We start from the raw sequence: 27,802 nt of genomic DNA on the forward strand, positions 1-27,802 counted from the left end.
CCCCACCATCCTACCATAGGAAGAACGGGTAGTGACAAGAATCCCCAAATATAAGTAGCCTCTGGTATTGGTGAGGGCTTAAGAGGCATGCCAATGAAATAGGAAAGTGGATGGATACACCCCCACCTCCAGATTCTTTTCTAAGGCTAACTACATGGTGTAAGACCCAGGGCTCCACTTCCAGGAATGCAGGCTAAAGCTATCCATGTCATTGTACAACAATGAAAAAAAACCACCCTTTCTACTATGAACAAAGCTTGCATTACAATTCTTGTTTTAGCCAATACATCTTTTTGTCGATGAGATAAAAGACAGGTTCCAAGCTATTGATTCATGCTGCTAAGATTATGGACATAGGCAAATAATTACACATGGTTAGGTAAGCTTGTGTTTGCTTCAGAATGCCTTTCTGAAGCAGCTGCTCTCAAAACAAACGCCCTTGGCCGATGTTTAACTTCATTAAACCTCTGCTGACAGCAAGCAGGTGTATCTCTGGTGGATATCACACGCAAAATATGGACTGGGCATTTTTATCATGGGCCCATGTTGGTATTCATGGACTGTGCTCTGTGCAAGAGCTGTAGTTTTCCACGATGGTGAATACTTCCATTGAAGTATACCGCACAGTACCTACAACAGTCACTCTTCACTAAGAGCTGGCTGTGTATTCCTCAAGCATGGCGAGTCTAGATGGCAAATACCTTCAGATTTCTTTTCTTTTTTTGCCCAAGGGCTAAGCTAAACTAAGACACATTCTTTTCTGCAAGAGGGGGTCCTGCAAGACAAGTGTAGTTCCAGATTGAAAACATGGGCTATTAAGTCTACTGTGGGTGGAAGATGGAGAAAGGTTAAAGGAGATCACACCCATTTGCTCTTCTTGTTTTCTATGGTAGGGGTAGTGACATCATTTGAAAAATGGAATTTCTTTTCATAACAAACAGTAAGATCAAGGCAGATGTGTGTGGGTGGGTTCTAGCCCCTGATTAGCAGACAACTATAGTACTGTCTTTAAGTTTCACCAAATACATGCGTCAAAACAAAGACAAGAGACCTCCTCTTGAGTTGCACAATCAAGATTCCAAATTTCAACGCAGTGATCATGCTGTTTTAGGAAAGCTTAAATGGAGCCAAATTTCCTTTTCCAGAGCTGTTCTCAGATGTGGTTTTCAGATTACATGGACTTTTCCATCTCTTCTGCTTTTCTCCCCTAGGCTGAAAAGTCTGGAATCTCAGTATTTGGAAAATGTTTTACTCTTTGATCAGGAAGGTAGCTGACAGAGGCCAGCTGTAATTCTGCAGCAGTGATGAGGATCCCAGGAAGGGCAGCCTCCGAGGAACAGTAGTGAGAGTGCACCCAGCTTTCAAGAACACGTGCGCCATGCACAGTGTGGGTGCTCTTGTCACAGGAGCTGAGTCTGAACACCTGAAGAAAGTGCCCTGGGTGGCTGTATGTGTGCCAGTGTGGGTGGGAGTTCTCCTCCTCCACTTTCTCATGTTTTACCATCTCATACATGCCGGGGTTTGTGCTGTTAATCCTCTTGGAATGTAGCTCTTATCACCACCTAGAGGAATTCATTAAGCTTTTGCCTTCTTGGCTCCATTGACTCCTCAGGCTCAGAACAGGAGAGTGCTTGTTTGGGGAGCCAATCCTTGAATTCAGGAGGGTGGGCGCTGAATTACCTGTACCTGATATTCCCTACACTCACTGGGGGGGAGGGGATGCTGTGTGATAAGAATGCTGCCCTCTCTGCAAGGGAAAGGGCCTTGGAGTAGCCTTGGAACTACAGTCTGATGGCCTTTGCCATTAAACCCATCTGTTTTTTTTTTTAGGTTTTAAATTTTTTATTTATTTTTGAGAGAGAGAGAGAGAGAGAGAGAGAGAGAGAGAGAGAGAGAGGGAGGGAGGCACAGAGAGCAAGAGAATGGGCATGCCAGGGCCTTTCAGCCACTGTGAATGAACCCCAGAGGTGTGCACCCCTAGTGCACACATGCAACATTGCATGCTTGCATCACTTTTGCACCTGGTTACTATGTGGGACCTGGAAATTCGAACACGTGCTGTTAGGATTCTCAGGCAAGTGCCTTAACTGCTAAGCCATTTTTCTAGTCCTAAACTCAGCTGTCTTAATACAAAGTTTTGTTGCTGTTGTTTTCTGGGGATTCACAAGAACATTCTGAGCCACCTCTACACAAGGCTAGAGCACCTGATGGATAGAATGGGGAAAAAACTAGATCAGCTAAGCCAGTTATCTGGGATCACCATTAAATGTGAAAGAAAACTAGTGCTTGTCTGTTTATAAGTTCTTGTTGGTTAGGGTTACAGTGGCCTCAAAACCAAAACATTTTATATCTTATATACAGCTTGCAAAAACTCATTTTTAGTCTTTAAGTGTATGTCTTTTCCTATGGCTCTTAAATTGTCAGTTTTTCTCACATGAGCAAACAAACACATAAATGCAGGAAAAGCACCTCTTCTGGTTATAAACCAAAAGGCATGGCCACATTGTCTAGTGTTTACAAAAAACAAGAGATAGGACAAAAGAACCCATCTGTCTCTGGTTCTCTTTTTCAAGTACAGAGCACATAAATACAAGAGTGAGATGTCCACCAAAATGAGAAGCTACCAAAGCTAGACGAGCAGTCAAACAGTCTATAGAAGAGACATAACAACATGGTGAGGGTCCATTAAAAGGCAACAGAAAGATAGCAGCTATTAGTCGAACATCATGGAACTAGATCGATGTGATAGAATAGAAGTGGCAAATGGGGTTTCCACCCTTAAAGAACTGTGCCAAAGGGTAGTGTAAGTAATCGAAACACCCTCAGATATCCAGAATTCAATACTTGCTGAATAAAGAAGTGCATAGAGGACCACCTCATACTAAAGTCTATGTTGCCGTAAGGAACATCATTATTGTAAAAGCTGTGCTTTTACAAGGCTGAACTGTACTTGCATCGAAATAAAAACTCAGTCAATAACCCCTCACTACTAGGGGGAGTAGTGAATATAAAAATTTTACTGGCCCATCCTTCATAGCTTAAGGCTATGTAAATCAGCCATCAATTGTGAATAGTGTATTAGATTAATTCCTTTGGTAACAATTATGCAAGTCAGAACCCCGGGAATAATGTAGTATTGACGAAAATATATCAGGTGTTGGAGAAAAGTTACTGACAAGGTGGTATATTTATACTTCTTCATGGAAAAATTTCAGTCCCTGCCAAAATAAAATATGTGCCAATTCATTTAAATTTAATTTCTTAGGATTTTGAAAAGAGTCTTGATTTCAAATGCTTTTGCTGCAAACATGTTGCTGTAGTCAAAAAAAAAAACAAAAAAACCTGCCAAACTAAGACTATTCGCTTAACAAACATTTATTCCTCTATACTGGAGGTATGAGCACACTTGGAGAACATCTTTCTACTGCTGGTTGGTGCATCTAAGAACACAAACAGTGAGATGTTTGGCATGTCCTCCTTGCAAGTGCTCATCTACAGAAAAAATACACAGCTTTGCCTCTCCCTTGGCTCTTACGGATTCCTTCCCATGGGTTGCAAAGTGGCACCATCATTTTCAAAACACTTTCATGGACACGATTGTCAGTCATACTGTGAGGTTAATTTTTGGTGATAACAGAAAACCTGAAATGATTCATTCTTTCAGAAGGTTCTTGGCAGTGACTGAACATATGGTATGATCTTCACGGATGGTAACTCCTCACACAGGAGAAATGAGATTTCCTTTCCTCATTCTCTGTATTGTTAAGGTCCAAGATCCACAGCATTCCAAATAAATACAGAAGAGAATAAATAAATAACAAAATGAAACAAGCTACTACATAAATAACTACTCAGCTCAAGTTATCACCATGGTGGGAAGTGAGCATGCTTATCTCTGCTTCCTTCCAGAGCTCAGCAGGATGGCGAGAGATATGTAAAAGGTCTAAGCCAAATTGACTAAGACCTGATCGACCCCTCTGAAAGACAGGAAACAGAGGAGTGGGAGGTTGACTCTGCAGAGCCCACTCTGACAGCTCTGACAGCTCCTGGTCTATGGAAAGTACACAGAGGGCAGCCATCTGGCCCTTCCTAAGCTCTAGGAAGGGCTCAGGAGGGTGACGGATGTGTCCCACTCAGAGCAGCCAGACAACCATCCCTCCTTAACCTCACAGGACAGGACTAATTGATTTTTCCACAAGAACTAGATCCATCAGGAAGCTCGGCCCTGTGGAGGGCAGGCTGAGACATTTGGCAAGCAAGATGCTAGGGAGGAGGTCTGGACAGGCAGGAGGAGGCCACCAGTGCTCTTCACTCCCCGTCTAGGACACTGGCTACTTTTGGAAGCCTTCAGATGGGAGATGGAAGCTGCATTTCTCAAAAACGGAGTGGCTGAAGTTACATGACATAGATGCTGACATTTTGAGGAGTGGGAGTTGGCTTCCAACAAACCAAATCTGCTGAAAAGAATGAACTTCTGCCCTTCATTGGTTGGATGACCAGAAATTTTGAGGCCAAACAATGCAATCTAGTGGCTAGAGTCATTATTCCCTTGACCTATGTCCCAGGAGCCTTGCATTTATTTCCTGCCTGTAATCTTTTAGTCACTTTTCCATCCCAGGGCTCAGTTTCCTCATTTGCAAACTGAAAGGTCATGGGTTTTGGGTCCTGTTATTTTGGTATGTTGAGCCACTCTTCCAAGCAGGTCTCAAATGCCAGCCAGAATGCCAGTGGTCTTTGCAGGGTGCTATCTACGGGCCCGAGGTTTTGCTGATTTCTTGGAATCTATCCCTAATAGCAAGTGAGTGTCATTCTTGGATATAACACAATGACACCACCCTTCCACAACCAGAGTACTCTTAGCAAGCACACACCGAGGTAGAGGGCAAGACTCCATTCTGGCTGATGCACATGCACTATGCCAATCCTAACCCAAGCACTGTTAGGATGGAAGCCAGCCCAAACTCAGCTTCTTCACACCTAGTGTGTTTTTTCTTAAAGAACCTGGCTGGGCGGAGGGGGGGGGGGAGCAAAAATCCCAGCACTCCTTCTTCTATTCAAGGGTCATGTTGGAAACAATTCTAGTTGACATGTACTGAAAAGGCGCTGAGCTTAACACACTGTATGCTTTAGAGAGTCTCATGTCCCCATTTCTCAGTGGTGTCTGGTGTCTGCACAGACCAAGACCACCTTCACGGTGCAGCGCACACTCTGCTGATTTGTCCCACCTAGCTCTCCACCCAGAAGGCCAGACCCTGGTCACTACAGGAAGATTTTCCCCAATCCACTCTCCAAGGACATTCCCCATGGTTTCAAAGGAGTGACATGATGAGCCTTTCTGCTGAAAACTAGCAGACATTCTGGAAAAAAAAATGAAGGCCATCTGAACATTTTCAGAACTATGACCATAATCATCTTTCTTGTGGGTTACCATGTCCCAACATGCATCTGCAGTCAATCACTTTTACATGTTCACTCGTACCAAGGGCAAGATGACAACACTTTTGTCATTGCCCTGTAACTCCTCCACCTAAACTCAGAACACTAGTATTATGGTTACATAACAGACAGCCTGCTGACATTACTATTTTAAAGCACTACTTTTTCAGGGTTTATTATCACAAGTCATTTTAAATTTCATTTAGCTCTAACATGTTATACAACTTTATGTTCAAAGACAATGTTCTTTGCTACATCAGCAAGCTATATTGGAAAATACAGTTGCTGTGGGTTTTAAAAAGTTGGTTTGCTAACTTTTCATTCAATCTTTTTAGAGTCATCTATAGAGTGGTAATAAGAAAGGGAAATTATATCGGGCATTGTAAGACATTACCTTGGAAAACTAAAAGAAATATATTTTGATATCTAATCTGGATTAATGGCATGGCTTTGAGCTTTCAACTTCATTTACTGTAAATGAAGTCGGTGGCCAAACTATTGTTTATGAAGCTTTAAAAACCAAGCAATTAGTTTACTATGTTGCTAGAGCTAGAATAACTCAAGGAAAGAAATTGGCAAACTTGGTGAGGTAGTTATCTGTGGTTTGATAATAGTATCTATCCACTCGTACTTCCACTAGCTGTAGAAGCCCTTCATTTGGGAGACCCAATGGAGCTACCATCAATGCGGGCCCAAGGGTGGACTATATGACCCCAGGTCAACTCAACAACACTTCATTCCAAAGATCAGCTCAGTGTAGCCCCTAAATGGGCAACCAGGCCAACAGCAAAGCAAATCTAGGATTCTGTTTGAATTATGAAAACAGGTTTTCTCTTTTGTGTTGAGCTTGAATTGAACTTAGAGCTAAGTTGCCTTGGGCACATGATGATGTGGACCTCAGAAAGGCACAAGGAAGTTGAGTCAGTAAGTACAAAGCCCTGTCAACTCCCACTGAAGAGGTTTCCTGCAAGTTTCACCTAATGATACCTGTGTTGGCCACTTGTACTGACAGGGAGACAGGCACAGACAGTCTTTCAGGCAAGCATATTGCTCAGCTGATTAAAATCAAGATGTGTTACACTAAGGAAAAAGGAAAGAATGGCCCATAGGAAATGAGTCGTTTCTTTTGTGCCTGTATAGGTTGAGTTTTTCATGCTTACTGCTGAAAACAGGCAAATATTCAATATATAAAGGAGAGAAGGCTTATTTCGGAGTCTATAAACTAGAAAGTTAAAACACATTAGTATTTGATTTTGTAAATCATACAGGTGTCAGTAACCTGGTTTGTTTTATAGTAGATTCATTTGAAGTTATTACTCAATTTAAAAATTAAAAAATAGATATACAAAAGACTCAGTGGGAAAGAACACTTGCTATTTAAGCATGAGGTCTTGAGAGGACTTGAGACTTCTGGAGCTTAATTCTTCAGAACTCACATAAAATGCTGGGCAGGTATGTGGGCAAACCCAGTCCTTCAGGAAAACTCCCTGGAGCTCCATGACCCAAAACAAACAAACAGACACTCAGCAGCTCCCTATTGAGAGACTCCATTTCAAGGAAATATTCAAATGTTTTCCTCTGGCCTTTGCATACATATCCTGTACACATATGTATATATTTCACACTTATCACATTGCACTCCACCAGATACATTTACTCTCACACACATACAATTAAAAATGCAAGATCAGGCTGGAAAGATGGCTTAGTGGTTAAGTTGCTTGCCTACAAAGCCAAAGGACCCAGGTTCAATTCCCTAGGACCCATGTAAGCCAGATGCACAAGGTGGCACATGCATCTGGAGTTTGCAGTGGCTAGAGGCCCTGGTATGCCCATTCTCATTCACTCTCTCTCTGCCTCTTTCTCTTAAAATAAAATAAATAAAATATTTAAAAAAAAAATCAAGATTGCTGGGTGTGGTGGCTCATGCCTTTAATCCCAGCACATGGGAGGCAGAGGTAGGAGGATTGCCATGAGTTCAAGGCCACCCTGAGACTCCATAGTGAATTCCAGGTCAGCTCGAAAAACCAAAAAAAAAAAAAAAAAAAATCAAGATCTACAAGCATGTAGACCAACCCAATTTTGTTTATTAAATTTTGATAAGATTTTGAATAAAATGTTTCTAAAATGTTAAAAATCCTAATTTCTTCTTAAATTATAGGGATAAATCAAGCTACATATTTATGAGCCCACTGTCTCCAGGCAGGAATCTTTCTGTTTTGAATTATGGTTTAGATTTCTATTGGTTAGGTTAGAAATTATAACAAATGTAGAATTCTCTGAATTGACATTCAGTGCCCAGGGGATAGCTTTTAAAATTGGAGAATAATTCCAGTGGCTGCTGTTAAGAATTTTTTTAGTAGTTACAAAAATACATCATACATTGGCAGATATAGAAAGTATCAAAATGAGATTTTCTCTGAAATTACATAGTGTGACATGAGGAAAGAAAGACAAACAAGAAAACAGTGGTTTATTGGGCAAATAGAGGTAGGTGGTGGGGGCAGGGATATCACAGGAATGAGGGACCAATAGATGCTCTGCCTGATGTCTTGAGTGACAGAGGAAACAGTAGCCAACCTTTGTAGATCATAGTGATTCAGTTACAGAACTCGAAGAATCCTGAAAATTCAACCCTCTCATTTTACTGGGGAGAGAAGTTTGTATCTGAAATGACTAGGTTACCTCTCGAAGATTCCATGACAATTGTCTTTCCACCAATGTTTTCTTCAGAGGTTACAGAATGAGCAAGTAAGTTTGCTGGCCATGTACTATTACTTCTAAATTTGTTGTGAAGTCATTCTGAAATTATATATTTAAACTTTATTTTAGATAGATACACATATGTATATATGTTAATATTTTATTTATTTATTTGCCAGTAGAGAGATAGAAAGAGGAAAGAGAATGGGCATGCCAGGGCCTCAAGCCACTGCAAATGAACTCCAGATACATGTGCCACTTTGTGCATCTGGCTTTATGTGGGCATTGGGCAACTGAACCCCAGTCGTTAGGCTTGGCAGGCAAATGCCTTAACCATTGAGTCATCTCTTCAACCTTATTTAAACTTTTTAAATTAAATTTTTTGTTATCATTGCTATTTTGCCCAATTTCCAAAATCATATATTTAAGGTAGTAGAAATGGGTTGCCTTACCATGACACTTGTGAAGGGTGATTAGTAAGGAATAATATACAACTTATGTCTTGCCTTACTGACCTAAACTCAGTCCAAAGGTGATGACAGACAGAGGCCTCCATGCTGCAAAGAAGAGCCTGAGAGCTTGTCAGGGTTTAACAGCTGTGGGGGATTTTCTTTTCTTCTTTTTGTGTTTTTCGAGGTAAGGTCTGAACTCATGATGATCCTCCTACCACTACCTTCCGAGTACTGATGGGAGTGACTTCTGTAAATCGCTTCAACTGCCGCCATACATATCTGAGATTCGCCCGAAACACTGAGCCATTCTCAGCTGTGCAATGCTTACCAGAAGAAGCTCTCTAGGAAAAGTAAAAAACCCGGATGATCACCAAGTGATGGAAAGCTAGGTCTTTTGAATGTCTCTCTTCCAAAGAGCAGAAGATCAAGGATAGTATTTCAGAACTGGCTAGCCTGCATGTACTTCAAGTGGTGAGACCTTCTTGTTAATACATGTTTTCAGCACTGGGCAGTGTGAAACTCGAGGAGTGCAGGGGTCTCCCAGCCAGCATTTCTCAGGGAAGACCTTGGATGTGTAGACCTTGGGCTTGGGAAGTGGGAAGGAAGTCCAGAACTGCCCAAATATATTGAGTTCCTTCATTTTACTGGGAAGGTTTGAAAGAAAGCTAATAATCTCTGCTAAATTTAGTGTGTTAAAGAAACAGCTGTTACCCTCAAAGTCAAGGCCTATATGTCGGCTAAAATATGTTCATAAATAAATAAATTCAGCTAAAAAAATCATTCTGTAAGGTTCCTCAGCTATCAGAGCTAGTTACTTTCATATGGTTTAGCTCGCCTATATTCCTTTTTAGTTAACAGTAGATTTGTAGCTTCTTTCTTTTGTATTAATAAAAATATATACACAGAATAGAAAAATCAAGGTGAGCATGGTGTCTCATGCCTTTAATCCCATGACTCGGGGGGCTGAAGTAGGAGGATCACTGTCATTTTGAGTCCAGCCTAGTACTACAAGAGTGAGTTCCAGATCAGCCTGGGCTAGAGTGAGACCCTACCTCAAAAAACAAAACAAAAAGAAGAAGGAGGAAGAGGAGGAGGAGAGAAAAATCAGGACACAGATACAAGAACATTTAAAATCATCATAATCTTACCACCCAGAAAACCAAACCACTTTAAGAACTCTTAATTACTCTAGTTCTAAGAATATACTCAAACATTAACAAAATCGGATCACATTGTACATATATTCATTTCTGCAACAATTTATCACATACTAGATCATAGACATTTTCATTATTGATATTTACCTACAACATCACTTACAGAGAGTGAATAATATTCCAAGGATTATTTTAACATAATTAAAATACTTATCAGAGCTGGCGAGATGGATTAACACTTAAGGTGCTTGCCTGCAAAGTCTAATGCCCAAGATTCAATTCCCCAGTACCCACATAAACCCAAATGCACAGTGGCACATGCATATGGAGCTCATTTGCAGTGGCTGGAGGCCCTGGCAAACTTATTCTCTCTCTCTCTCTCTCTGATAACTAATATAAAATAATAATTTTATTTATGTATAAATAAATATTTAACAATGTACCAATTATTCCTGTTTAAATAATTACACATTTATCATATTATAAACAATGCTGCAGTGAACATATCTATAGCTACCACTTTTGCAAATATCCTCAATTATTTCCTTAGAATAAATTCTTAAAAATAAAATATTGGTGGGCTGGAGAGATGGCTTAGCGGTTAAGCGCTTGCCTGTGAAGCCTCAGGACCCCAGTTCGAGGCTTGATTCCCCAGGACCCACGTTAGCCAGATGCACAAGGGGGCGCACGCGTATGGAGTTCATCTGCAATGGCTGAAGGCCCTGGCATGCCTATTCTTTCTCTCTATCTTCCTCTTTCTCTCTGTCTGTTGCTCTCAAATAAATAAATTTAAAAAAAAAAAACAAAAAAAATTTTAAATATTTGTGATGCTACAATACTACTACTTTAATGAGTGAAAAAGGGCTGGAGAGATGGCTTAGTGGTTAAGGTGCTTGCCTGAGAAGGCTCAGGATCCAGGTTTGATTCTCCAGGTCCCTCATAAGCCAGATGCACAAGGGGGCTCATTTATCTGGAGTTCATTTGCAGTGGCTAGAGACCCTGGTGTGCTCATTCTCACTCACTCTCTGTCTCTTATTCTCCCTCTTTGTGTCTCTAATAAATAAATAAAAACACATTTAAAAAGGAGTGAAAAAAAACGTATTGCCAAACTTTCAGAATCACAGATTTCTTTTTACTTGAGTTGCATGCTTGAGTGTTATGCTGAGTTCATTACTGTACAAAGGAAAACTACATAGGTTGATTGTAAGTAATGTGTTTGTATCTATAATGTTAATGAATGTTAACTATAGACACCTTAATAAAGTAGATGATGTGATACTGTATACACACTCCCTATTTACACATTGGCCACAACCAGTGTGCAATTTCCTCTTATTCTTAGTTTCAATTACTTGTAGTCAACTATGCCCCAAAAATATTAACTAGAAAATGCCAGCACTAAACAATTGCTATGTTTTAAAATCCATGCCGTTCTGAGTAGTGTGATCCTATTTGATCCTACTGGCTCAGGATGTCCATCATCCCTTTATCCAAGCTACAAATGCTATCTCACTACTAGTCAGAGTGTCAGCTCAACTGTGGTGATACGTAGCACTTGCATTCAGGTAACCGCTGCGCAGTGGCCCAATGCTAGGTCACAGTCCTCTACCATTCAACTCGCATCATCACACGAAAGGTGACTACAGTGCAGTAAAGATATGTTGAAGGAGATCATCACATAACTGTTATTATAGTTACTCTATTATTTAAAGGGCTTAATTTGTAAATTAAGCTTCACTCTAGGTATGTATGGACATGAAGAAACTGTGTACACAGGCTGTGGTACCATCCATAGATTCAGGCATCTACTAAGGGTTTTGGAGTGTATCTTCCACAGACAAAGTAGGAACTACTAGTACATTCCACTGGGCTCTTTCTTTGGGACTTGATGATGTCATCTTTCTTCCCTGGTGTCTAACTACACTCACCAGCATTCCTTAAGACAGAAAGTCCAAAGCAATATTATTGAAGTACTCAGATTACAACTGGAGATTTCCATCCAAGGTATGCACCCAGTTAGATGTCAGATCCAGTTTGTGGCCTGACATTTTAATGAAGTGATAGAAATGACATTTAAAATTTAGGCAAAGTCAACAAGTACCTGTAAGACTGGAAAAATCAGGGGAATGTGTTGTAAGACTGCACATTTTGTCTGAATTTTTTTGTTTATTCATTTATACTCCACCTGATTCCAAAAATGACTTAAAGCAGCTTTTCCTTTTAAACATGTTTTTCTAAATTGGACATTTTCACATCAGTGAGAATGCCAACTCTTTTTCTAACATAAGGACATTCTTCTATCATAACTGCTTGCTATATTTGGAGATTGAATAGCAAGGATATTGTTCTTAACCATAAAAAAGAGAGGAAAAAATAACTCATTATGATCACAAACCCTGCTTGGAAGATCTGCCAAACAGGGTGACCTTGTGTGATGCCAGTCCTATACAAAAACAGAAGAACTCAATTTCTGGGACTCATAAAAGGAGTCATACAAAATCAGGCTTCTGGGCTTATTCACTTCTCCCATGAGCAGTAAAAGCTCAGAAGCCATCATTTTGCCTTGTGAGACCATGATGGGGAGCACAGGCAGACACCGCAGCTCCTGCAGGGAAGGCCGCCCCAGCATCAGAGGAGGAGGAGCACATTGCTGTCCTGTAAACCAGCTTCAAAGGGACCAACCAGTCTCCTGGGAGGCTTGTCCTCTTCATTGTCTGTGTCCTCCCAGGCCACCCAACTCTTCCAGCACCCGTCACATCTCTCTGCAGTGCTGGCTCTGGTCTCCTGACCCTCATGCTGAAGGACTTTCTCTTTTCCCCTTCCCCTTCCCCTTCCCCTCCCGTCCCCTTCCCTCCCCTCCCCTCCCTCCTCCCCTCCTTCCTTCCTCCCCTCCCCTCCCCTCCCCTCCCCTCCCCTCCCCTCCCCTCCCCTCCCCTCCCCTCCCCTCCCCTCCCCTCCCCTCTCCTCTCCTCTCCTCTCCTCTCCTCTCCTCTCTCCTCTCTCTCTTTCTTCTTCTTTCTTTCTATGTGGACTTTATGAATCCTCATCTTTGGAATTGTCATTCAATGTTTTTTCACCAGCCCAGCTCCTGCTCAATGCTTTTTCTGTCTTGGCCACCATACTGGCAATAAAGGACAGGATTCCAGATAGTTATAATGTAAGTTCATGGTATGTGGTAAACAGGTACTTTGAAGAAAATTTATTTTGCACGATTTAAGAAAGAGAAGGGTGGTGTCAAATGCTATGTTAATGGGGAGGTGGAATTAAAAGAAAAAAATAGCACTAAACTTATTTGGCATGTTAAAAATATTATGGTAAGCTTTTCTTAATGTTTACATGCTTCTAAATGCCACTGTTTTAGAATAAAATCATTAACATTGTGAAATATGATGTTTCCTGTGATTTCAAAATTGCTTTTTTTCCCCCCTTCTGACTTAGTATTATATCCAAGTAGCAAGGGTCACACTCAACAGAAAGATTCACCTAATAGAAAGTATGGTAGGATGGAGCTGGGGAGATGGCTCAGAGGATGAAGCTCTTGCTGCTCAAGCCTGAGTACCTCCCCTCACCTCTACCTAAAAGGCTAAAAGCTATGGTGACCTATGGTAATCTTGGAACAATGAAGGCCAGAGGAGAAAACCCCATAAACTTGTAGTGAGTGCTGCAAAGAACCAATGACAGCAGAGAGAGAAACCTGTCTCAGGTGAGGTGAAAGACAAGCACCTCCACACGTGGATGTGATGCATACACACACACACACACACACACACACACACACACATGCGCACATGAGAGTGCATGAAGCCCTTTCAAATTATTATCGAATCCTCACAGCTAAGTAAGATCATTTATATATGTATATATACATATCTATTTGTCTGTCTACCTATCTATCTGGGTTATTTTTGCACAAGCAATAGTATTACTGTCCCTTCTTCAGAGATGAGGAAACTGAGTCTTCCAGAAGGTAAACAAGGCACCTGGTCATTTAGGCAATTTAGATCACTAGTGAAGAATACAGGATCATGTCTGTAAACCTAGGATTTAGGAGACATAGGAAGAAGGATCAATTTGCTGTCATTTTCAGTTACATAGCAAGTTTAGAGCCCAACATGGGTTACATGGGAGCCTGTTCTCAAAAGAAGAAAAAGTAGTGGTCACTGAAGCTAGGTGGCCTGGATTCAAATCTAGCTTTACTCACAATTAGAGTGACCCTGGCTGGGCAAGCCCCTTACCCTCACCAGGCCTCTGTGTCTTTACATCTGTAAACAGAGGCAAATGTCCACACCACCACCTCATGAGGCTGCTATAATCACAGCCTGTGTCAACACATCAAGGCAGTTATAGAATGAAGTCAATTGGCCAGTGACATATGAAATCACTGAAGAAATATCAGCCAGGTGCCATTCATTCCCAGAGTTAAATATTTTAAGGCCATATGAAGTATCTTTGCCTTTAACAATCACACTTCTCCTGTGATTCATCATTTTATCAATTGAGAAACTATTTCTCACAAAAGCCAAATATAGGATAAAAGAAAACCTCAAATTGGATTTAATGGCTTAAAAAGGAAGAGCAAGGACACAAGTTTGAGTGTGGCCTCTTAAAAGAACCCCATTTATTTTTGTTTCCAGAAAAATACTGTAGATGACTTAAGTACTTGCAGTTGTTTTTGAGCACAATGGAAGGTCAAGCTAAGTGAAAGTAGTGTTTGTGTAACCCATGGTGACTGCCAGGGAGTCTTCTTTCCATGGCCAGGTCCTTGTCAGGACAATGCAGCAGTTCTCTGGAGGAGCAAGCACACTCTATGGGGGAATGGTTGCACCCATTCCGGGTAAGCACTCTGCAAGGTGTGCAGGGCAAGGACCCAGCAGGAACGTCTGGGGTCCTGTGGGAAAGAGCAACTCCACCCCGGGAAGAAAGTGGTGGGAATGAGCAGTGCAATGCTACCTGGACATGCTTTCTTGTTCTGTTTCTTTACATTGTGCAGGTACAAACAGGCAGAGGGCAGAGAATGTGATACTGGTGTATAAGAAGACACCAGGATGGGAAGAAAGGAAACTGAAGTTGACCAGAATAGTCACAAAATCAGGACCATGCTCAAGATGATACCAAAGTAGCAACAGCCTAGAATGTCAGGAGCAAATTCCAGACACACCAACTACGTCAGAGGGCCACAGCGGAGAGCCACACAACACCAGCTAATGATGTCTCAGACCTTTTCTAGAGCACATGAGGAACCGGGCAGTCAGCCACACTGGGGCTCATAATGCTCATCTGTAAACTGCAGATGTGTCCTCAAAGATTGTTCCTAGAAATGCCATTTCCTTCCTTCTAAAGCATCCTGTAAGTACGTATGCCCTAGAGGGTTCAAACACTCAGGTGTGATGTCAAAGAACACAACAAAGGACCTTAACCTACCTGGGCCACAGGACTATATATGAAAAAGAAAACCTCCTTCGTAATCAGAATACAATCAGCATTAACACAGATGCCATGGACTGTCATCCCCAAGAGTTTTCAGACCACAAATGTAAAAATGACAGTGACATAATTTGTTTTGCATTTTTATAGCATTTTAAAGTTCATAAAGAATTTTTTTCATAGCTGGGCGTGGTGGCGCATGCCTTTAATCCCAGCACTTGGGAGGCAGAGGTAGGAGGATCGCTGTGAGTTCTAGGCCACCCTGAGACTCCATAGTGAATTCCAGGTCAGCCTGGGCTAGAGTGAGACCCTACCTCAAAAAATTTAGAAAAAAAAGAATTTTTTTCTTTTTTGGTTTTTCGAGATAGGATCTCACTCTAGACCAGGCTGACCTGGAATTTATTACATAGTCTCAGGGTGGCCTTGAACTCATAGTGATCCTCCTACCTCTGCCTCCCAAGTGCTGGGATTAAAGGGGTATACCATCACGCCCAGCCATAAAGAATTTTTATAAAAGTAATTTTCTCTTCTTCATGAGTGTTTTGTACACACCAACAAGAAAGAGACAAAGTTCTTCATACGTCTTTATTTGTGGAGGTGGGGCAGTGCTGAGGAGTGAGCTAGGCCTTACCCATGCCAGGCAAACAGTTTGCCTCTGAACTATATCCACAGTCCCATGTTATGTCTTCAAGTCCTTAGGAACTGACTTTATTACTATAAACATGTTTTAAAAGTCTATGCTGCTTATAGAATTTTATCTATGACTACTATCTATACTAAGCAAATTGTGTTTAGGAACTAAATCTATTCTACAATATCTACTTTTCTGGAATGACTAATTAAATGTAATTTATGTTAACAAAGCCAGGTGTAAACACTGTGATATCCTGCATAGACCATTAACTGTATCTCATTAAGAAGTTTCTATATTTCTAAACCTTCAAACATTGTAAGCGAATACTATATAGATGAGTAATTACTTTAAAACGAAAGTATTAAGTGATATCCCTTAAGGGTCTTTAAAAACAGCTCTTAAAAGCATAAATAGGAAGTATGCTACAAGGTTATGAAGAATAGCAGAATGAAAACGATCATGGCCTATTTCCAAAATGAAGCATGGAAAGAAAAGATGAAAAAAAAAAAAAACCAGCTAAAGTTACTTCCAGCTTGCTAAGTTAAAATGAACGGTTATTTCATTAAGCAAGTGTCTTATTTACTCTTTGCCCTATGTATGATAATAACATGTATTGTGGAGAGTCAACAGTTCACATTAGCATTTTTTAATTTAGGAAAAAGAGGAACTTGTAAACCCTAAGGAGCAGTTCTCTGGTTGACACAATTCAGCATGCTTGTGGGGTAAAGTGTACTTCATACTGAAATCTTTATTAAACCTTTTGTCCTTGAGAGACAAAGGTAACGCTGATCCACAGGCAGCAGGGCATTCATTCTGAGGCTCTCTTCTTCTTTCGGGGCGCATGATAAATTTGTGCCGATCTATATCCCTTGCTGGTTATCTGGTTTTCTACGTGACTGGTGGTGCATCTTAGTGACAGCTGGCTGGCTCTGGGAGACAAGATGTAAAACAAAGAACTACCTCTTGGCCTTGGCACTTGGTGCTAACCAACCAAGATGTTAGAAGTAAAATTCTACAAAGCAGAATGTATTACTGGTGTAGTAAGAACTCTGCAAACCCATGAGCATTAAGAAAAAGCAGGACAACATGAACCCTTCCACTGAGTATGCTAATGTCTGCAGTGCATGAAGCTTTCTGAAAGGTCATAGCGATTTCTTCTTTTTTTTATTTTATTTATTTGATAGTGACAGAGAGAGAAAGAGGCAGATAGGGAGAGAAGAGAGAGAACGGGTGCGCCAGGGCCTCCAGCCACTGCAAACGAACTCCAGACGCATGCGCCCCCTTGTGCATCTGGCTAACGTGGGATCTGGGGAACCGAGCCTCGAACCAGGGTCCTTAGGCTTCACAGGCAAGTGCTTAACCGCTAAGCCATCTCTCCAGCCCAGCGATTCCTTCTTTACACTGGCTGTTCAGGTTTTCCAGCTTTGGTTTTCCCAAGCCCTGAGCCCCTGTCCCCTTGCTTGGGTCCTTCATAGTTCTTACCACTAGCTCTAAATCACTGTGTTCACACACTTGGTTCCCTTGCTTCTCTATAGTCTGTTTCATGTATTGGAAGAGCTCAGTTCACTCAAGTTAACTACTAATTCCAGGGTTAATCTGGTTTAGAGTAGGTCTGGCTCAATAAACTGATTTGCAACATGGAGGTCATGGATGGAGTGACCTGGATACACTCACTCAGTCAACATATACTAATGGAAAATTCCTTGTGTACCAGGTAGTAGGCACAGCACTGGGGAAAAAAAAAAACCTGGCACTATCAGTTGTCTATCATAGGGCCAGCTGAATGTCATGTGGTAACCTGCTTCATCTTTGATCAGAGCACGGAGAAGGAAGAAGAAATGAACCTGTCGGCTAGTTAATCAGAAAGCACACTGTTAGAGGACAAAGCCACACATCTCTTCCTCTTGTGACTGACTGCTCTGGGTAAGCAACACAAGCCTCTTTGCTGGCTTCCAGAGCAAGCCCACATCAAGCTCTTTTCACGGAGTTTTGAAAGTCTTATATACTATTTGTTATCCCCCAAAATGTTACTTCTCAGGTACCCCTCTGAAAGAAAGGGGAAATTCCTTTGCCACTTTTTTCTCAGAAACAAGGAATGCAATTAGGCCTCTGCCTGGCACACTGACAGTTCCCATAGCCAAGAAACCGGAGGTTAGGAGAACAAAGCTACCAAGATGCTTTTGCTATTTGACTACGGCTGGCCTAAATTTCAAGGGCTAACACCTGAGAATGTTTTGTCCCTCTACTTTAATAGAGGACCTTGAGTACAAAATCCTTTCCATTATCTTACTGAAAAATTACAATTTATCACTAATGCTAGTTTTTCAAAGCATTAGTCAGAACACCTGCAAACCTTTGGACAACAGCTGCCGAGAGAAGTTGAGCATTTCCTGGGTCAGCACTTAACACTAACAAATAAATCACTCTTATAACCAGTGTGAAGCACTGGCTTGATAATGAATTGAGGGGGGTGGTGAAAATACACGGAGTATGGATTACATTATAACTTTGCACTCTGGAAAAGAGAAGTTGAGTAAAATAATGATTGCTATTATCCCATCTGTTTCTTCAAGAGTATGCTTTCTCTAAGAAATATTCTTTTTACAGAGAAAAAACAATTAAAAAAATCTAATGTTAGCCAGGAGTGGTGGTGCATGCCCTTAATCTCAGTACTTGGGAGGATGAGGTAGAAGGATTCCTGTGAGTTCGAGGTAAGCCTGGGCTAGAGTAAGACCCTACCTTGAAAAACCAAAAACAATCTAGTGCTTGGCAAATAAAGTATTTTGGTACTCAGTTTTAAGTTTTTAATAAATACTCCAAGAAGGAAGTTTAGGATACTCACCATGTAGAATAATATTTGAAAGCTTTGACTTGTTCTAGAAGCTATACATTGATCTTTTCAGATATATGAGTATTTTCATCATTTCCATTTTTTGGTTTATTTTTATTTATTTGTGAGCAACAAATAGAGAAAGAGGCGGGGGGGGGCACATCAGGGCCTCCAGCACTGCAAATGAACTCCAGATGCATGCGTTCCCTTGCGCATCTGGCTTACGTGGGTCCTGGGGAATCGAAACGGGGTCCCTAGGCTTCATATGCAAGCGCCGTAACTGCCAAGCCATTTCCCCAGCCCTATTTCCAATCTTGAAATATTACAAGCAACCGTGTGACCCTGGTAAAATAAATGCTGTGCACTGGATGCTCATTTGGTGTGAGGAATGGCTATATAGTATTTATGTCTGTTTAGGAATGGCTGTGAGTTATTTGATACACATTAATAGGTCCAAAAAAGAAAAAAGCTCAAGGACTATTCATGGCATGATGACTCACTTGTGGTACGAAGACTCTGTGTGCCCCTTTTATCTTCTTTGCTATTGACTAGAATTTTAGGGCAAACTAGACTGTGGGGGAAATGCTAAATTTGAATTAATGCCTTCTTTCTCACCAGAGGCAAACCAATAGCTTTAGGTAAAAGTAAAGCCGCATATTAGAGAAGCAGCCTAAGCCTAGAAGTATGGTGTGACATACCGAGAACTTTTTAGCAACTATTAAGAGTGATTTAAAATTCAGAGTCCATCCCCAAAAGAACACAAAGAGCCCAGGCCTGGTTAGGTGGCTTAAAATATACATAAACATGTGCTTATTCTTTGAACTTATATTATTAGAACTCCTTAAGGAAAGTTGGGTCATTAGCAATCACTGAAACTTTAATACTGTTAATACCAGTTGTAGGCAGAACTACACAGGCATCCCCAATTTTCTGAGATCCTCAAGGTGTACCAGGCTGAACTCCAGGCATCATATTCCCTCAGCTGAGGCTAACTGGTCAAATCAATGCCAACTGATCTAAGACCAATTAAATTTCCTCTTGTAGAAGCGTCAGGCTTGGGGACCTTGAGCCCAGGGACTGCAAGTAATCACTGCTCAGTCACACTAATGGCAATTCTTACTAGAGGAAAGACCCACACAATCCCAAGCTCAGCTCTCTCCCCAGCTTCCTCACATCTTCTGTGTGTCCGGGTGGCTGGATTCTACCCTTCCTTCATTCCTGAGAGACCTCAGAATTCTTCCAATAAATAAAAATCTAGAAATAGTTTGTTTCTGGTTTAAGCTGACTTTCTGCACATTTCAGTGAAAACAAGTCTTGTAGGTTAAAGACCCCAGGATTTCATAAAAGTTACATGCTGACAAAAGAGAAAAATGAGGGCCCACATCCTAACAGTCCCTTACGTTTGTAGGGTGCTCAACATTTTACAGATGCTCTCATAGAGTGACCCGTGTGAAGGTTGGGGAAAGACTGCTGTTATCACCCACAGGACATAGAAGGCAGCTCAGAGAGGACCGTGCCTCTATGCTGCAGCCTGGCTGCCTGGCAAGAGGCAACTGGAGGCTTGGAACATAGGCGTGCCCTTCATGACAAATCACAATGTGTGCATAGCCTTGCCCTTTTATTATGTTTACCTTGGGGACACCTGCCTGTTGGTATTCAACTTTTCTTTTTCCATACAAATCCCAGTTAAAGGAAATCTTACAGAAAATATAAACAAAGAGAAAAAAAAAAATAAAGCCATTCTGGGCAAGTGTGTGTGCTTCTCCCATTGTTTTACCCACCCTCAACCAATTGGTTTGGGGAGAATTTTTTTTTTTTGAGGTGGGGTCTCGTTCTAGCCCAGGCTGACCTGGTTCTATGTAGTCTTAAGATGGCCTCAAACACAGTGATTCTCCTACCTCAGCCTCCCAAGTGGTGGGATTAAAGGCATGTGCCATCATGCCCAGTGGAGAAAGTTTTTTTTATCAGACTTGGTATTGATATGTGTCAAGAGAAAGGAATTAGGGATGAAATATGCCTCCTTTTGATGTGGAGAACAAGTTTCCAGCATTCTTTTCATTTACTTCTCAGTCCTGATAGACTTCAAACTGTAGAGAGGTGCTATCCAGGATGTCTTTATCTCATGGGTTTTGACCCTCTATCCCTAACATATGTTTAGTAGCTTGTTGACAATTTACATTCAAGCATTGTTGTAATAAGGTGTTTTAAAGCATATACATATGAACAAACATAGAAAGGCAGGATGACAGAATGGACATTATGGTCAGTGTGGTAGTTTGATTCAGGTGTCCCACATAAACTTAGGTGTTCTGAATGCTAGGTTCCCAGCTGATGGATATTTGGGAATTAATGCCTCCTGGAGGGAGTGTCTTGTTGGGGGTGGGCTTATGGGTGTTATAGCCAGTTTCCCCTTGCCAGTGTTTGGCACACTTTCCTGTTGCTATGGTCCATCTTATGTTGGCCAGGGGGTGATGTCCACCCTCTGCTCATGTCATTATTTCCCCTGCCATCGTGGAGCTTCCCCTCAAGCCTGTAAGACAAAATAAACCTCTTTTTCCCAGAAGCTGCTTAGTTGGGTGATTTCTACCAGCAATGCGAACCGGACTGCAACAGTCAGTCATGACATCACAAGACAAATACACACAAGATGGAGTTCATAATTAGCCATCAAAGATAAATACCCATGTTTTTTAGGTAATTTAGAATTTTGGAGGCCAGCTTCCTGCCAATGGGATCCAGTGGCTACAGCCCTCCCCAGCGAATATAACTAAGGGTTCGTGAAAAGCTCTGACACGCTCTTCTTGCTTGGAGAGCTATCTTCAACTTATAGGAATTCCTGGCAGAATTAATTTGTAAGGATTTATTAAAACCTAAAAAATAGGGCTGGAGGAATAGCTTAGCCATTAAAGCACTTGCCTGGAAGAGGTTCGATTCCCCAGGACCCACGTAAGCCAGATGCACAAGATGACATATGCGTTTGGAGTTCATTTACAGTGGCTGGAGGCCCTGGTGGGTCCATTCTCTCTCTCTCTCTTTCACTGTCTGTGTCTCTGTCTCTCTCTCTCTCTCTCTAATAAATAAATACATTAAAAAAATTTAAAAATAGAATTTGTAAATTCAATTAACCTTCCAGTATTTTCTCTTCTCTTCCTTGGATGGTAACCACTATCCTAATGCCTGACTCTTTCACTTATAAGTACCTTCCTTTTCTTTGTAGTTTTATCCATTTACATATGCACACCTTATCAATAGGGTTTAGGTCTGTCTGTTTTCATACTTCCTTCAAGCATGATCAGATTGTTGTGTATTATTCTTTCATATCTTCCTCAATATTATATCTGTAGGATATGTCCACAGTATTGTGTAGTTCATTTTAGAGCTACAGTTCACGTTCCATTGCAGTATAATATTTAAACATATGGTTACACTGAACACATGTCTGGGTGCACATGAATTTATACTTCTAGAATGCATACATACATATCCACATACACAAGGCAAACGCACATATCCCCACACACATACAGGGACCAAAGTTGAATAAAAGCCTAAACAAGACCTAAAGGAAAGTACTTCCAATGCATCTCTCAGCAGTTAATTTTAATATTAACCAATTTTTATGTAGCTGAAAAGAAAGGTCATTAAGTTACTAGATTTATCTTTCTGTAGATTTTAACTCCTGCACACACACCAAGTATAAGCTATGACATTAGATTATCATATTTTACTCTGTTAAAAATTTTGAAAAGATTTATTTAAGGTGTTTCCACTATCTCTTGTATGCACACACATTTTTATATATATGCATGTGTGTATATGTGTGTGCCTGTGTGAATGTGGGGGCTCGGGAACAACCTCAGATGTCATCCTCAGGAACACTGTCTACCTCCATCGAGACAAAGCTATTCATTGGCCTGGAGCTCACCAATTTGGCTACTAGACTGGCTGGCCAGTGAGCCCTAAGAATTGACCTGTCTCTGCCTCCCCAGCACTAGGACGGCAGGTGTGTGACACTAGCCTAGGGTCTTCCTCTGGCACTAGGCAGTGAGCTCAGTCCTCAAGGTACAACATGAGCGCTTTACTCACTGAGTTATCCTCCTAGCCCCTTTGCCCCAAACGCACCTTTTTATACCACACTGTTTTCTTTTTAATATTGCTTTTACTAAAAGAATAAAACATTTTTCAAGTTTTAAAGCAATTTTGCATCAAAAGGGTTTCAAGGTAACACTGATAAAGGCTGTAAAGTCAGAAATATCGATTCTACAGTCAAATTAAAGCATGCAAATACAAAAAACCCCAGATCAATTCCAACTTTAGAGTCTCCAGTGTTTTCATTATTAACAAGTGTTTTCCAAATGCAGTGCAGACACAGGACGTACTTACTTGACAACACTGTGACATCAACATTATCAGTCCACCCCTGTCATACTGACAATGAACACTGCAACCAGCATCCATTACTATACAGCAGGAATTCACATACATAACACTTTACATCTATTTACCTAATCCTCAGAACACTTGATGTAGTGGATACTATCATTCTCCTCCTCTTAAAACAACCACTGAGGCACAGAAAGAGAAAGTAACTTGACCAAGGTCCCACAGATGTGATTCAAAACCCATGTCTCTAGGAACTTTAGATTGCTCTACGCTATACCCCTTGACAAATTTTAGTTTTGTTGCTGCTTTTTTGACATTGTTATGGTTATTTTGATAACAAACATAGTTCTGTAAGATCATGGAAAAATATATGAACCATAGTGGGAAAATCTGTGCATTTATTTTGATTTATGAGAAAATTGTAACAATGACTGTAACTAAGCAACTCTCTAATTCTGGGAGCACTAATTAAGAAATGAATTAAGGGATTCAATGGGTACCCAAATTAGTCATTAGGGCCCAAAGATCCGGAGTTCTGGTCTAAATCCAGCTTTGGCACTTGCTTTCAAAATAAACATGACCAGATAAGTACCACAGCTCACAATTAAAATGGATTTACATGGCTTACGTGTCCGCAAGGGACAGGCCTCTTCCTAATTGAATTCGGACATCTCTTCAGTTATTGCGGCTTTCCTTTACCTTCCTCCTAGTTTTGTTGCTGCTGTTTTTGTAACTGCTGACAATAAGATTATGCTGAGGGAGAAGTCATTTCAGTCAGCGGTGTCTGCAGTACAAGCATCAAAAGATAAAAGCAAAGCCTTTAAGCTGTAATTAGAAAATTCCTTAAGTGTGCTCATGTGGCATATGTTTCAGACAACTACCAACTGGCAAGACCAGTTACAGAAGGGATGTCTAATGTCACCATTCTGGAATAAACAGCCAGTAAAAGTAGTGTTCCAACATGCAATTAGAGCAATCTTTTGCAGGCCAAAGCGTTCCTGCTTTCTACCTCTAATATGATTAGTGACAGACAGCTGGAGGCATCTCATTCTCCTGACAAAAATATGATCAGAATTGTTTTCAATTGGTACATCTTTCCATCAAGCTGTTGCCTTCCAGCAGGATAATCAGAGTTCTGATGATGTGGTATATGTTCCAAGGGGACAAGAATTGACTGTGCCCTTGCTTGCTTGTCTGATGGAGAGCAAGCTGCCGGAATTTACATAGTAACTCTTCAGTTGCCTAACCAGGAGACAACCAAAGTGTCTCTGTGTGTGTCCACACATATGTGCACGTGTATAGAATCAGAGAAACAGAGAAATCAACCAGCTGTATCCGTACTAATTCTCTTTTAGTGGCTATAAAGTTTTTCATGGTGACTGAAATATGAGGAAGTTAAATTATCCTATTCCATGCACGGATTATGACCAACTCCCCCCCCCCCCAAAGTTAATGATGCTTTTCAAAAAGTTACAGTCATCTTAGTGCTAAAGTTTCAGGTTTGTAGAAAAGGAATCAAGCTTAAACATTATGGAAATATCCAAGAGGTAGTGAGGCCTTGTTAATCTGGACTATGTCAATTGGAATTTGTGATTATTTGACAGACTCCACAAGGATTATAGACTGTTGGGGAAGGGAATATAAAATATTTCCGATAATGAAAATGACACATTTTCTACCCCCAAAGACTTAGAACATCTTCATTTACATAGCAATAACTGGTTATAATAGCATTTACCAGTTTAGTGGAGGTCAATCTTGCATGTTTCCTTTACATATATATGAGCTTGTGACAGCCCAACCATTCTATAAGCTCAGCATAATTACCCACATGAGAGAGAAGGAAACTGAGGTTCAAGGAAGGAAGAAAGGAAAAAAGAGCATACGGTGATGCAGGTGCCTGCCCCGAGACCTCTGTCCTTCCACCCGTGTCACTCTGGCTGGGCACTGCAGCCACAAGTCCGACTTCTGGCTCGTAGGAGCAGTCTGCAGTGGCATGACAAGGGCAAACGTGGCTACCACTGCAAGGGTGGAAAGCCAGGGAGTCTAGCTCGGGAGCCTGCCACTCTTAACAGTAATACTCCATTTCTGAATCACAAGGATTAGACGTCAATGTAAGACTTTTGTTCTTTTACTTTCTGTGGTATTCCAAAGAATGTTACACAGTGTTACCCCACCAATAACCACAGAAACATGGATGAAGTGGGAAGGGAAAATGGGTGCCTCTCAGTCCCCACACTGTAAATAGAACTGTGGGGCTTTGACCCTGAGAGGCAGCTGAGGCTCTGACAGGAGCCTCTAAGAGTCGTCTGTGTGAAGGGACAACCTGTCATGCAGCCATGACAGGGTCATGAGAAGGGAAGGCCCATCTCTACTCACCTGGGGATCCACAGAGATATCTGTGACAGCAGCCTAGGTTCTGGAATGTCCTAGAAAGAAAGAAAATTTGGAAGGTCAGACAGATGTCCCATTATTTCCTATCATACCTGTGCCCAAGCACAGGTTATAGTCTGGCAGTTACTGGACTGGTCCACCTGTGACTTAATGACCATGTGACCTGGAGTAGGCATTGTAATCTGTGTCTCTGTCACTCAGCTGTCAGAAAAGGGAATGCTAATATCTTCCTTATAAAGTGACTGGCGGATAGGCAGCATGTGCACTGAATTCAACACACCTAGCACATGGCAGTGACATTTTAACAATAGCTAACATTTATTGCTAGTTTAAAAAGTGCCTGCCATTGTTTGAGAGCATTGTTCATGCAGGCTGACTCCTTCATTACTCTGAGGGAAGCATGGCATTGCAGGTATTTTGACAGAGATTACTGAGTAAGGCACACAGAAGCCAAATTTCCTGACCCATGAAACTACATAGGGATGTAGTAGAGCTGAGAGTTCAGTGGTGACAATCAGGTCCTACAGTATGAAAAGGTGGCCACACAGTATCTGCCTAACTGGTTAAAAATAAATGCTTGCACTAAGTGAAACATCTCTATCACACCCTCCACAAGGCTTAAGAAACATAAAAGAAGAGATAGTAGAAAGATTCAGGAGGCAAAGGATGGGGAGGAATGTTTTGGAATGCTGACTTGCAGACACAAAGTGGTCACTGCATTCGTGACTTCCCAGCATCACCTGCGTAAGACGTGCATAATACTGGGCCCATCAACATGTTGCCAAGGATGATGGAGGAGGGCAAATGACATCAAAATAGAACAGGAAATAGTTGGAAGATGAGGTTCGGGGGGCGGGGAGATAGGGAAGAGGGATAAGGGAGAATGGTAGGAAGGGATTGTGTAAATTTTTAAAAAAGTTTTTTTAATAATGAAAAAATAAATACTTGGGGGCCTGGAGAGATTACTTGGTAGTTATGGAGTTTGCCTGTGAAGCCCAAGGATCCCAGTTCGATTCTCCAGGACCCATGTAAGCCAGATGCATAAGGAGGCGCATGCATCTCGAGTTTGTTTGCAGTGGCTGGAGGCCCTGGCTGTCTAGTCGCCTCCTTTCTCTCTCTTAAATAAATAAATAAATACTTGGTATTGTACAATATTCTCTTCCCAGAAACAGCCTACAGTGTACAATTCCACAGGTCTAACCACCCAGCCAGTGACTACTTGAGCTTAAGAATACATGCTAGCATCTTAAGTTAACCAACCATTCATTTGGCCACTTTCACCGCCATCTCTAAACAAGTATCTCTTAAAAACCTCATGTAAGCATTCAAAGATTCAGGTTAGGGCTGGAGAGATGGCTTGGCAGTTAAGGCACTTGCCTGCAAAGCCGAAGGGCCTAGGTTTGATTCCCCAGGACCCACGTAAGTCAGATGCACATGGTGACGCATGTGTCTGGAGTTCATTTGCAGTGGCTGAAGGCCCCAGTGCACCCATTCTCTCTCTCTCTTTCTCTCTCTCTTCCTCTTTCACTTTCTCTCTGTCAAATAAATAAAATCAATAAAAATAAAATATTTTTAAAAACATTCAGTTTGGGCTAGAGAGATGGCTTAGCAGTTAACATGCTTGTCTGTGAAGACTAAGGACTCATGTTCAACTCTCCAGGTCCCATGCAAGCCAGACATACAACGTGACACAAGAGCGCGAGGTCACACGTGCACACAAGATGGCAGACACATCTGGAGTTCGACTGCCATGGTTGGAGGCCCTTGCGCATCAATTCTCTCCCCAGCCCCTGCTCTCTCTCTGATTAAAAAAAAAATTTAAAAAAAAGGTTCAGGTCACTGATCCCACAATCAGGAGGTTGGCCTTCATGAAACCATTGGTAAAGAGGGAGGCAGATGCCTGAAAGAATGGGATGGCCTCAGGAAATAAGACACTATGTCTGGCTCTGGCACCAGAGCTCTCTGGGCGCCTCTCTATCTCAGCTATATTTCTGAGTTTCATATTTAAATGAGAAAATTAATCTAGATGCCCTGAGATTCTAATCTACACCTCTTTTCATCTTACTTTTTCTCACAGCAGTCATGTTTTCAAGAAAATATATTACAACCCTTACTTGACTGAATGATGTTAGGATAGTGACAAAGATATCAGCACAAGACATGACCTACATTTTGAAATTAGCTCTGTAAGCACGATGAATTCTTATCATAGGAAATCTTGGCAATAGGAAGACAAGGGAAGAATGTGGCCCTGAGGACAAGTGTACATGTCCAGTCTGCCGCATACTGAACTGGGGAGTGGCCTAGAGGAAATCTGGACCAATCTAGCATGCAGGGCTCCAGCGCCCCAGGTGCCCAGCAGTTGGTGAGTGAGGTGCCATGGTAGGCT

At 41.4% G+C, this 27,802-nt stretch overlaps 1 protein-coding gene across 3 annotated transcripts in view; it reads right to left on the reverse strand.

Annotated features, from left to right (window-relative positions):
* Positions 1-27,802, reverse strand: part of Spats2l (spermatogenesis associated serine rich 2 like) — a 175,670-nt gene that overhangs the window by 123,298 nt on the left and 24,570 nt on the right. For all 3 annotated transcript variants that reach the window (XM_045148145.1, XM_045148143.1, XM_045148144.1), the window contains exon 2: positions 25,399-25,448. In XM_045148145.1, coding sequence (XP_045004080.1) covers positions 25,399-25,448 — 50 coding nt within the window. The remainder of the gene's footprint in view (positions 1-25,398; positions 25,449-27,802) is intronic.

This window comes from Jaculus jaculus, chromosome 4 (assembly GCF_020740685.1).
Source record: "Jaculus jaculus isolate mJacJac1 chromosome 4, mJacJac1.mat.Y.cur, whole genome shotgun sequence".
In the NCBI taxonomy this organism is placed as follows: Eukaryota; Metazoa; Chordata; class Mammalia; order Rodentia; family Dipodidae; genus Jaculus; species Jaculus jaculus.